Raw genomic sequence first — 13,244 nt, 5'->3', positions numbered from 1 at the left:
TTTTTTTTTTTTTTTATTAATATTGGCTTCTTGGCCTTTTGGCTTAGATGAAGTTATTTATCTGGTTCTGAAGTGATGAATGAATAGTTCCCTGACCCTTGCAGGTAGGCTTTTTGAAGTCTGCATTCTTCCTAGATGATCTAATGCAGCTTGTAGCATATGCAAGCCTCTAACAGACTTAAACACCTTATTTCAGACAACTGAAGAGCATGCTATTAGGGTGTAAACAGACATTGCCTTTGTGCCACCATAAACATTTTTACTAAGGCAAAACAAATGGATATCCATGCCCCTTGTGCCACAAATACTCAAAATTTGCAGCCATGACACAGGTGGTATGATTTTTGTGCTATTTCGCAGCCATTGCTTGTTTGCTTTTAAGGCAAGAAAATGTGGACAACAGCACTTGTGGGGCTTCAGAGGCCTGATTCTGTGCACCCCAAGAATTTCCATTCCTGGGGAGTGTGGAATCAGGCCCCTGAAGCCATGGGAGTCCCTGCCCAGGTTCTCTTGTTGGGGGTTCTTGGGGATGCAGTTGACACTCTGATGTGGTCCTAGGGAATAACATGGTTGATAGTTTTGGCCCTGAGAGCAGAAGTGTGCCATGGAGATTACCTGTGCCACATTTCTGCAAGCAGGGAACACATCTCTTGGTGTTCCTCAAGATCGACAGGTTGGGCAAAGCATGTTGCCCATTGTCCCACAAAGCAGATCAGCTGTGCTCAGACTTTCTAGGTTGAATGCCCACTGCTAGAGAACCACCCCCACATGTTATCTTGCATATGAAATTCAAGAGGAAAAAAGCCAGAACTCTGAAGGGCAGCCAACATAGAATTCCAATTTATTATTAACCATAGTGGTTGGCTCTAGTTAAAGTATTTAAAAACAAAGAGAATACATTCACACTTGTATCTGGGTGTTGAAGTATTTCCATTTGTATAAATCCAATACAACCCTAGCAAATGGCTCAACATAAGTGTATGTTTTAGTCCTAGTAACAGTAACCCAAAATAAGCTCATATTCCTTTTGGTCCTACACTTATAATAGCCATTATGTGAGTGTGTGAACTCTGGCCTTCAGATAAATATTTTTAAACGCATCTGTTTTTATAGAATTTGAAGAGAACCATATCTAAAGGTGAAATTGGAAAGTGATCTGTTTAATACTATGTGATAGCTAGCTTGTGCCAAGTTGTACTCCAGGCAAAAATTCCTTCCTGGCCTGTCTCTGTTCCTAACAGACATCTTCCATCTTGTAAGTTTTTCAGCTCAAATTTATAACTTTCTGGTCTTTTTGCAGTGTTCTGTTTTCTGAAGAAGTGGAAGTGGAATCTGCCTATACAGTTTTCTGTATCAGCTTCTTTTCCAACGTGGACTGACAATTCTTTTTTCTTGGACAGGTCTTGTATTTTCACAGCTCAGTTAACCATAGCTTTAATTCTTGTCCAGAATGATGGTGACTGCTTGTGCAAACTTTTTAGGTGCCCATTGGAAAACGTAGGCTTCACAAGGAATGAAGAAAGCTCATGGAATGAAGGTTCATAATAAATGAAGGATGTTACATTTAAGAGAGCAATCTAAAGCATTTGGAATAAACCTAAAATTGTCTTTTAGGCCCTGTGGTTGCTTTGGAGTTTAATGGGGATGGTGCTGTAGAAGGATGTCAAAGCATTGTAAATGAAGTTTTCAGTGGAACCAAGGTGAGCTACTGCCCTGCTTTCTGTTCTCAAAAAATATTACCATACACTGAATAAGCTTCATATATACTACAAAATACGTACACCTTTTCCTTTTGCTAAACATGTTGTAGTCAGCAAAACTTGACATAATTCTATTTACCCAAAACTCAAATACACTCACTGGCGGGCAATGGGGAACTTCCTTGCTGATGACTTGACTTGTCATTTTAGTTCTAGGAATGTAGGATTTTCTCTTTAAAACTTAACAAAAAAGGTGGTCTTTGTCTTAATGTAGATAGGCAAGTCCCTTTTGTAACCAAACTGTGCTCTAACTCTTACACAATAGGCATAGTAACAGCTTGGTAGAGAAATAAGACAAGATTGTATCTTTTGAAAATGTTATACTATAAATGTCAAGGTTTTGTTGTGAATGTAAGGGACATGCAACATATGCTTTTAAGCATATACTACAGTGGGTTTCTTCCTCTTCTACAACCTAATTTTCCTCAGTCTCATTTTCTTTCACTTTAATTCCTATTCTGTCTCACCTTCATTCACTGTAATAAATCTCTTTGAAATGGTATCTGTTTGAACATTTCAGAGGAGATGCTTCATGTGATACAAAAGGAAAGTAGCTGAAAATATTTAAGATGCCAAACAAATAGATTAATACATACTGGGGACATATACTGAAATGTCTAACACAGCTGGTCATGTTATCTGAAAAGAATGCATCATTGGGCATATGATTGCTCAGGCTTTGGATCATGGGAAGGTGCCATCTTACTGTAGCTGCAAGACCACTTCATCCATTGCTAACAGAGTAATTAGCAAGTATTTGTACCGTAGCCAAGCCAAAAACCACAATAGACTTGGATCATTGAGACTAGGGATGTGCAGTTCTATTAGACTCATGCTTTCCAGTCTTACTGATCTTACCCCAAAAGAAGAGTCTGTTAAGCGTACTTGTAGATAATTTTTTTGAGCAATGGTGTCTGTAGCTGTGTCCTCCACCCCCAACTCTCCTACCCCCTTTTTTTAACTGAGACTGCTGGTTCTTGAGTATTCCCAGTTCCTTATTCTGGACTGCAGTTCCTCATTCTAAAGCTGAAACAGTGTACTCATTACTGGAATCAAATGGAACTTTTTTCACTATTTAGGTTATTTTATTAATAGAACTACAGTTTGCTGGTCTTTTACCTTTGGAGCTAACCAAGTAGCAGTTTCTTCCTACAAGGAAGTATTAATAATAAACTCCAAAAAATGCGTCAGCACTTCATCATTAGCTTTCATTAGTCAAGAGGGACAGAAATTAGTTGACACATCCCATAATGCATATTCCTGAGAAAGAAACAAACTTAATAAAGAAGCTTCATATGCTCCAGAAATAGGTTTGGTATCATGAAGAGAGCTCAAATTCTAACCAGCCTATTTTATCCTCTGAAGAGTTGCTGTTGGATTTACAGTTTTAAAACACCTTGAATAACTTATTTCTTACTGCATGAAAAGTGCTTGATCATTCACTCAGAATACTGTAGCGTAGGGGTGAGGAAGCCCTTCCACAGCTGCAAAGGCAAATCTTGTATTAGGATTTGGTGAAGTAAGTGGTATGACTTAAACTGAGATTTTCACTTCTGGCACATTGATGGTTTGTATTTATTTTCTTTTAAATTTATCTTTCCTTAATGCAGTGGTTAAAGGACTAGACTAGACTATGGAGCAGTGCATTCATTTCTCTCTGCTACTGGCTTCATATGTGAGCTTGACAAAGCATACCTAAGAATGTGGCAGTTCTAGTTTAATTTGCTGGGTTCTGCAGTTGGAGTGATGTGGTCCCCCAGTCCTCTATTTTAGCTTATACAGGTACAGGCTTATACAGGGTTTTTTTGGGGGGGAAATAACCCCCAAACCTTGGTTATTCTGGGAGGACAGATTTTTGGAGAAAGGTGTTGAGAAGCCATTGTGTTTATAGTCAAACTGTATCACACCAAACAATCATTAGATCTGTTGAAATATGTGGATTTCACAGGGCTCTAAGAAATGATAACGTTTCAGTAGGCTGTGGGGTGGACAGCTGGATTAAATAGCTTGAGCTGACAGGAATGGCCTCAGAATAAAGGAGGTGTTTGCACAAGGGAATAAACAGTTGCCTGTCAAAACTGAGACTAAATTGGACTTGAGATGGAAGATAGCTGGATTTTGTATATAGCTAGTTCAAGTTAATCCTGAAGAGTAAGAACTACATGTATGTGGTCATCCAGAATACTCAATTTCTAATATGTTAGAAAGCAACTGACATTCCTGTTAGGATAGCCCACACAATTGCTTTGTGTAAAGTCTAGGGGATAAACTTTCAACTCTGGTCTTAATTAAGAGATGCTTGCTTTTTAAGGGCACACATGGCTTGCTAAGCCTTCCTTGGTGTCCAAACAGGTCAGAATACTGAAGGACCTTTGTACAGCTGTCTGTCCTTGAATGTAGCTAGTGTAGCTAATTTGCTGGAGAAGTTTATTTTTTCTTTTCCAAGGACCTGTGCCCTGGTGTTGGAAACTTGAATTCAGTTTTTGCAAAGCCTGAATATTAATAAACTTGAATGTTTGGCAAAAAGGCACCTTCTGCTGAGGGAGAAGTACTTGAGTTTTAAAAATATAGCAGTAGGAGGGCAGATAGAAGAACAAGAACAGCTTATATAGCTTTAAAAAAGAAAGAAAGAAAAGTTTGAGGAGGCAAAACAAAATACTTTGCTCTGGCTGAGCTTCTGAGCATACCAAATACATTTTCTTCCTCCTGGATGATAGCTGAAGTGGTGGGCCCTAGCTTAATTTTAGAAAGGACTTTCTGAAGAAAGGACAACCAGAGAAGAGAAATATGTTACGAGTGCCTGTCTCTTGCTTACAGTGCTGATCTTTGGCCACTTTCAGGAACATATTCTCGATTCTAACTTGTAGAATTATATTTTTAAAGGAAACTGTTTATATGAAATTAGAAATTAGAAATAAAAATATCTGTAATAGAGGAATCTTAGAGGCAGATATGATTTGTGTGTTGTGCCTGTGTTGCTGACATGTAACCTTTCCTTGTTTAAAAAAAATAGATTTTTGTATCGGAGGACAAGACATCAGCTTCTCGAGATGTAGATAACTTCTACAACTTTGCTGACATGCAGATGGGAATGTGAAGTATAATATCTAACCTGTCTCCCTGCTTGGATGTCATTTAACTATAACACTGCATCAGTAGTAACGTTTTCCTAATCTGATTTTTTTTTTTTTGTTGTATTGCATGTTTTTATACAAGAATTGGTAAATTTCAATACTGTAACATGAATTACAGTAAACATTGTAGTTTCACGTGTACATTTAGTACCTGAAAACAATGTCAGAAGCAACAGTTTTCTAGTAATACATGTGGAGTTTGTTTGTTTGTTCGTTTTTTCTAAGTGAATTATTAACTGGAACTTTATATTGACCCATGAGCATTCCTTGTAAATCATCTTCTACTTGTATGGTTTTTAGTATGTAGGTGTAATGCAGAACCAAATGTGATATATTGTTAAATGGAACTTTACTGAAGCCCACTATTGCAAATAATGTATGTAAACGGTGCATTGTAAACTCTACAGTTTATATATTTTCCATGCCCCCCCCCATGTTAAATTTTGTTTTAATCAGGAAAAAGTAGTTGCTGATCTTATTTGGGGTTTTAATCTGGAACTTTCTCTTTGAAGTGTGCTTTGCTCCAGTCTTTTCTTTATATAATTGTATGTGGAAACACTGTTCCAGTGCTGTTTACCAAGTGGACTAACCAGTAGTATGGTAGATTTTGCAAAACCTGGTCTTTTATATTCTAAAACATGAGTCTTGGAGCTGAGATGCAGGTACTTGGTGTCCACTGGAGACGTTATCTAGAGGAGTTGAAGTAATTCTTGGATCACAGGAGGGGAGATTAGTGTAGGGGATGTCTCTGCTTTTCTTTGTATCCCAATTACTATAATGGATTTCTGGCAGCTTCTGTAGTCAATTACTGGGACTGCAGAACAGCCTAGAGTTGGGGAAGTGGTTTAAAGTAGCATTCTTTATATGTTTACAGCAGAATCATAGGTTTGAGGAGAAGCATCACTGAATTATTAGTTGCATGCAGTTGTGCAGTTTTAACTAATATTGGATTGCTTCTAAAAACAGACCAAGAAAGCATATGAGGTCTGTAGCAGATCAGGTGATGCTTTCTGCATTTAGTAAACTTTGATGAATGTGGACACACCTCGGGCGTGGTGGTGGCTTGTAGAATATTGGGTCTTAAAGATCTACAAGATTCAAATTCACATTGGAGTTTCACATGCCCTCCACGTCGTATGTGGTATAAACTATTGTACTAATATTGTGTGCAGAGATGCAAAACCACAACTTTTTAAAAGCAAATACATGCACCAGCAAGCCACAGTGTTGTGTGCTTACTTTATAAAAAAGAAAATCTCATTGCTAGGTGACCAAACTGTATCAAAAAGACTTTGATAGTTGGACTAAAAGTAATTGTTTGGGATAGTGGGTCCCTGCTGCCTCAGCCTCTGTATGCCAAAGATTGCTTAATGAGATATCACTCTTGCTTTTTTTTCCTTGGGATTGGTCTGTGTAAGTATGTTTGCTGTTTTCCTTAGTTGGTGTAGAGAGGCAATATTTGGGTCCTGAACCCTGCCATGTGTGCTGTGGCTAGACTAATGCATGCCCTGGATCTAAATTAATACAGATAATGTGCCCTTAAAGATTGAAAGGAAAAGCACTTGCTCCATCTCCATAGTAGTAGTTTTTACTTTGTATTATTATTCGTTTTTTACTGCTTTGCAAAACATTACATGTGCTGAAGATCAGATTTTTCAAATTTTGGTTAGTCTGTAATGCAGGAGAGCACCTACTAATTTAAAGCTATATTCATGTGGGAGTTCTGGAGGGACTGTGAGGTGGGAGGGAAAAACCTATTCATAAGTTGTGTTTGTTATGTATTCAGAATTTCTACAGATGTATGAGTCTCTCCCTAATCTCAGCACTACACTTTAGAAATCCACCCAGTAAACTTCAGAAGTCCTTATGTAACTTTTTGTAAATGCTCCTCAAACCCTTTGACCTGTAAGTATGGGCATGCAATATGTAAATGAGGATTTAGTTCTTTTTATTTTTGTATCTTGTCCACAGCACTTCCTACTTTCAGATCAGGCTGAATATTTTTGGTTATGTACCTGGATAATTTCTACTTGAAATTGACCCTATGGAGGCTTAACTTTAGGCTTGAAACATTGGGAAACTTTTTATAACTTTAGAAAAATGCTGTTTTATACATTGGCTGTAATAGATATCACCATCAAGGTGGTGTGTAGTTTTTTCCCCTCTATAAAAAGTTTAAATAGCAAATGAAATTCATTTACTGTCTTCATTAAACTCCTGCTAATAATTTAGGAACAAGATGCATTCCTAATAATAAAATAAGCTCTCATCAATTTCTGTATGTATTGTGTTTTGGTACAAGCTTCATGCAGTTTTTGTATACTTACTGTACAGCTTTTATATGCAACTTTTGTCTTGCATTTGTGAATGTGATTCATAATAAATATGGAAAACTAAACTGCTTCCATATGGATTTTGTAATATTTTATTTGCAAGAGATTTGTACATATTGTTGTAAGGCATGTAAATAACTAGCCAGTATCTAGTTAGAAACACAATCAATAGTTAAATGGGAAAAAAGGTCAAATGGTCATATAACTCACTACTTAATGGAATAAACATTAATTCTTTTTTGTTGCCATCCACACTTACCTCAAAAGGATTGATTATCTCATAACCGTGGCTGGTTTAGCTATTAATAGAGAGAGGCATCACTGTTGAGGAACAGGGATGGGGAGGGAAATATGACAACAGTAGTCAGGGCGTCAAACAATTGTTTTGCTAACTTTTCTTATCACAGCTAGCAAAATGCCTTTCTATAGAGTATGAGATGTATGTCTGCAGGAGGCGGTGTAAATGAGACAATAACAATATAACTTTAAGACTTTGGACTCTAGTTCAGAGAATGCAGCAGAAAACTTTTCATAATCTCTCACAGTAGAGCTAGCAGATGGATGTGTATGGTGTTTTGGAAGTATTATTGGAAAATCTTCCAAGCAGTGTTCTGCAGGTAAGTACTGTTGGGTGAGTATTACATAAGTCTCTGTTTCTAGAAACATTATGGGCATGACTGGCTTTGTATTAGCTTTTCCAGGTCTATGTGTAAGCAGGTGCTTATTCTTGTAATTGGATAAGAGAACAAGTATTTGGGTTAAAAGTACAGGGGCTGCAGGAACACGCTTATTAAGAACCAAGTTTTCCTGTTCCTTTTTTGAAAAGCCTGAAGAAACTCCATGCATCTTAACTGTTTGCATTTATCCCTTTTGGGTATAAGCAGCAAGTTAACAATATACTTGTGCCACAAATACGGTTAGCAGTGTCAGTCTAAAGTTAATCCTATATTTCAAGTGTTTGGATGCTAGTCTTCTAGGAGCGATTCAGACTGTACATTACTAATAACAAGTGTAGGACACTTAGCTTTCTAAGCTACTTCTAATTTGTTTTCCTGGGATGAGTATGGCAGAAGGTAAGGCATGGGGGTACTTTAGAGATTAACTGGTTCAGAGACATGAACTTTTCATAAGCACTAGCCTACTTGATCAACGGTTTTTGCATCTGAAGTATGTTCTTCAAGGTAGGCTCTGCAGCTACAGAGGGGGTACTGTATCTGATTTTTGTGTACCGTACTTAACTTCATGCATGGAGTCCTGTATCATTTTTATTTTTCATTATATAATTATGCTCAATATTAAATTTTAATTAATAAGTGCTTTATTAATTAAATTAAAATTTGCAATACTACAGTTGTAAATTGTCTGCTTTTGTTAGTCCTTTGCTATGACTCTAATATAAAAGCTGTCACTTGTTTGTGTGCTTTTTTCCTTTTTCATAGTAACATCTAAATCTTTGAAACTGACTTTTCATGTTCCAATGAGAATGATCTCTGGCCCATTGCATTCCTAAATATTTATATGCAGAGGCAATATATGCTTGCAGTCCAAATACTGGTAAGTAGTCAAATCTAAATAGTTGTGAATAAAATAATAAAACTAATGTAAATGCCAGACTTCATTTAGATAACTGAGGTAAAAAGCATCCCGAAACTAATAACAGAAATAACAAGTTCTAATTGTCTGGCTAGTAGCACTCACAACAGTGATATTCTGCATGTTTTCTTATATTGAAGAGACTATGTGCTTTTTTTTAGGCTTGAATTTCAGCTTTTTAAGAGTTAGCATTGCACTGAAGTAGTATTACCATTCATGCATATGTTCTCACTGTAATATACTACACCTCCTTTGATTAGCCTTTCACTCACTGTCGGTCTCTCTGGAATCTATTAAGGACCCAGCTGTATGCTTTGTTAAGGGTATGCCTGAATCATGCACTCTTGAAAGCTCATGAACTCCAGTGGTCTTCAGCTACTTGGGTAGCTTCCCTGACCACTTTTTCTTCTTTGTCATTCCTGTACCTTCTGAAAACCTAGAAAGCTTGCTCGCTAATTATGAGTTATTGTGAACCTTTGGAGGTCTATAGGGAAGGCAAGTCTGGTACACAATTCAGATTAGTCCATCTGTCCAGTAAACTAAATGTTTAAACTTTGGGAATGTGAAAAGAAAAACCCCAACTGAAGTAAATTCTTCTATTTTGAACCTGTCCCAACACAAGCTGTAATAGTCCTCCAACAGTAGCGAATTCCAGAGTTGCACCCGCTGCTTGTCAGCTTAAAATTGTTAACAGCAGAAATGTGTTCAGTTATTGGCTATAGAAATTGAGAGGTGTCATGGTGGGGATCTGCTATAGAGCACCAGACCAGGAGGAAGTGGTGGGTGAGGCTTTCTTCAAACAGTTAGTGGAAGTTTCCTGATCACAGACCCTGGTTCTCGTGTGGGACTTCAATCATCCTGACATTTGCTGGGAGGGCAATACAGCAGTGCGCGGGCAATCCAGGCAGTTTTTGGAGAGTGTTGGGGACAACTAACTGGTGCAAGTGCTGGAGCAGCCAAATAGGGACCATGCTCTTCTTTACCGGTTGCTCACAAATAGGGAAGAATCGGTGGGGAATGTACTAGTAGATGGCAGCTTAGGCATCAGTGACCACAAGATGATTGAGTTGCGGATCCTTAGGAAAGGAAGGATGGAGGGTAGCAGAGTAAGGACCCTGGACTTTGGAAAAGGAGACTTTGACTCACTTGGGGAACTCATGGTCAGGATCCTGTGGGAAGATGGTCTGAAGGGGAGAGAAGTCTAAGAGAGCTGGCTGTACTTTAAAGAAGCCTTACTGCGAGTGCAGGAACAAACCATCTCAATGCACAAGAAGACTAGCAAGTATGGCAGAAGACTAGCTTGGCTTAGCAGGGAACTCTTCAGTAAACTAAGTCACAAGAAGGAAGCTTATAAGAAGTAGAAACTTGGACAAACAACTAGGGAGGATTATAGGAGTATGCTCAGGCATGCAGGGATGAAGTCAGGAAGACCAAAGCTCAGTTGGAGTTCCAGCTTGCGAGGGATGTGAAAGGTAACAAGAAGGGTTTCTACAAGTATGTTAATAGCAAGAAAGGGATCAGGGAAGTGGTAACCTAGTGACAGAGGACGCAGACAAGGCTGAAGTGCTCAATGCCTTTTTTGCTTCCAGCTTCACAGGCAAAGTCAGCTCCCAGACTACTGCACCAGGCGGCACTGTTTGGGGAGGAGGTGAGCAGCCAACAGTGGTGCAAGAACAGGTTAGGGACTGTTTAGAAAAGCTGGATGTGTACAAGTCCATGGTGCCAGACCAGATGCACCCAAGGTAAGAGCGCTGCAACTGAGGGTTCTTCTCTGTATGTGAATCCAATAGTAAAAGCTTATCCTTGGTTCTTTTGTAATGCTGGTTTGTTCACCTACAAGGGCAGATCTGGGGAAGGGGAGAGGGGTGTACCATCTCAATGCACCTCCCTTGCACTCTGTGCACCTGAATGCCTGGGTCCCCTGAAGACTGTGGCAGGATCTCAGGTCTGACTGGAGAAGGGGAGGGCTGGGGTTGGCAGGGGCATGGGGGGCAGGCAGGGTGTGGGTGCAGGAAGGCTGAACCTGTAGAGTAAGGGGGGCAAGCATAGCACCAGCCCAAGGCATTGATTCAAGGATATCAAAGCAATTTCCTCACCCCTGCAGAATTTGTATCGCAGTAGCAGAAGCAGCCCCGTGGTGGTGTATGCAGCAGCAGCTAGGGGCTGCTCTTGAATTCTCATAGTGGGTAAGGCCCCTTCTGGCATTTAGCAGAACTCCCCCTTCCTCTTCCTGCAAACCTCCCCATTTCCTCCTTGGTTCTTGGCTGCAGAGAGCTGGGCTCAGCTAGGATTAGCAGGAGCAGGGGACAACTCACAGGTTCTCTTTTCCTGTCCCTGCTGCCAGCTGGTTGGTGCTCCCCTGCCCCCCGAGCAGTGCCAGCGGCATCTGCAGGAGCTTGCTTGCTCACTGCCGTTGAGCTCCCACCGTGGCCACCACGCTCCCACTGCTGCTGGCACAGCCGTGCCCCCCCAGCTGTGGGGCCATGTGCTGTTCATGGGTTGAGGGAACTGGGCTTATTTAGTCTAGAGAAGAGAAGATTGAGAGGGGATTTAATAGCAGCCTTTAACTACATGAAGGGCGTTTGAAAGAGGATGGAGATAGACTGTTCTCGGTGGTAACAGATGACAGAACAAGGAGCAATGGCTTTAAGTTGCAGGAAGGGAAGTTTTAGGTTAGATACAGGCAACCCCTGTTTAGCGTTCTTAATTGGTTCCTGAAAAACCTAGTGATAAGTGAAACCGAAAGTATGTGATGACCCAAGATGGTGACTGCAATTGTTTTTAATGATCCAAGATAGTTATAACTTAACTCACTGAGCTCTAAGTGAAATCATGTATCAATTTTAAATGAGCGTTATAGCAAAATAGCACTAGGTGAAACAGCATTAAGCAGGGGTTGCCTGTATTAGGAAGAACTTTCTTACTAGGAGGGTAGTAAAACACTGGAACAGGTTACCCAGAGAGGTGGTGGACTCTCTATCCTTGAAGGTATTTAAGACCTGGCTCGACAAAGCCCTGGCTGGGATGATCTAGTTTTGGGGATGGCTCTGCTTTGAGCAGGGGGTTGGACTAGATCTCCTGAGGTCCCTTCCAACCCTAATTTTTTATGATTCTATAGTTCTCTAAGTACTGAGGAATACTTCCCTTTGGAAGGGGTGTCAAACCTAGCATAAGGCACAGCACACTCAGTTGTAACTGAAATAAGTACTTTGCACATGCTGCTAGTGCTGAAGATTAGGTTTGAGGCTGGCTTCTATTTGACTCCTGGACTGAGAATAACTAGAATAATTTTAAGGGGAGCTGAGAAGAGGGAAGGGTCTCTCTATTCTAATTAGAATGGGCAGTTGCTATTGGAAGAATGCTGGTATGTTTTGGGGCCTACTTAAGCTTTGAACGTGAATAAGTGAACAAAAAAAGTCTTTGGGGTATGTTAGAGTAGTGTTTCTCAGCAAGGGTGGATCTTGGCAGTGCTGTGAAATCTTTCAAAAGGCACCACACAATATTCATACTGTGAGGTGAGCAAACACCTTCACCAAACTTAAAAAATTAAACCCAGAGACTTTTTAAATAGGATTCTGGTGTCAAATGCATTCTGGAGTATTGTGGTCTTTCTGATTTCTTTGCCACAGAAGAATTGCTCTATTATTTTTCATGGTCAACAAACAAAGCTAAGAGCTAGCATTTTCTGAGGGGTGCCTTGAGTCTAAGGAGGCTGAGAACCACTGTATTAGAAAAATCTTTCTAATGTTCTGTGTATATGAATCGTCTACTATCCCTTCCCCCCTCTCCCCCAAATGGTTTGGTACAGTATTAAAAAGATGAATTCTTTGACACTGTTCCTCATGCTAATCTGATCACTCTAGATAATGCCTGCACAGTTTCCAACAGTGCATTAAGCAATGTGACCAGTATCTGTCAAGTGTGATTCATTCTTACTCTAATGTAATACGAGGTTTTAGAATGACTAGTGGTACATTACTGACTGTGAATCTTTCAAAAAAACCCTCAACATTTGCCTAATACTTTAATATGCCTACCACCACCCTTGGAAACAACTTTAAAATTGGAGTTACAAGGCTCCTCAGCAGTATCCTGTTGTGCTTTTGAAACGAGACCTCTTTTAAGGTGCGTGGCTGCTGAGTTTTGTTTTTTCTCCTTAAGGTCCAAATACATGGATATGTAGAAGTATTTTAACTCTTTGTGCCAGAAGCCCTACTGAAGTCAGCAGGCTATGTTTTTTTTGTTAAATTTATGATGTTCAGCATCTCTCAACACTGAAAGTATCACACAACGGTGGGAGTCTACTACAGACCTCCCACTCAAAGTCCCGAGCTTGACCAGGAGTTCGCCCGGGAACTGACTGAGGCCGCCTGCTCCAGGACCTTGGTTGTCATGGGTGACTTCAATTACCCGGACATCTCGTG

At 39.8% G+C, this 13,244-nt stretch overlaps 1 protein-coding gene across 1 annotated transcript in view; it reads left to right on the top strand.

Annotated features, from left to right (window-relative positions):
• The window catches only part of RP2 (retinitis pigmentosa 2 (X-linked recessive)), a 30,416-nt gene extending 23,120 nt beyond the window's left edge, over positions 1–7,296 (top strand). Inside the window, exons 4-5 of the mRNA XM_019528470.1 lie at positions 1,615–1,700; positions 4,774–7,296. Coding sequence (XP_019384015.1) covers positions 1,615–1,700; positions 4,774–4,857 — 170 coding nt within the window. The 3' untranslated portion in view covers positions 4,858–7,296. The remainder of the gene's footprint in view (positions 1–1,614; positions 1,701–4,773) is intronic.
• Positions 7,297–13,244: the final 5,948 nt, after the last annotated feature.

This window comes from Crocodylus porosus, unplaced genomic scaffold, assembly GCF_001723895.1.
Source record: "Crocodylus porosus isolate Cpor-Errol unplaced genomic scaffold, CroPor_comp1, whole genome shotgun sequence".
Lineage (NCBI taxonomy): Eukaryota > Metazoa > Chordata > Crocodylia > Crocodylidae > Crocodylus > Crocodylus porosus.
This window is presented reverse-complemented; position numbering and strand designations above follow the sequence as displayed.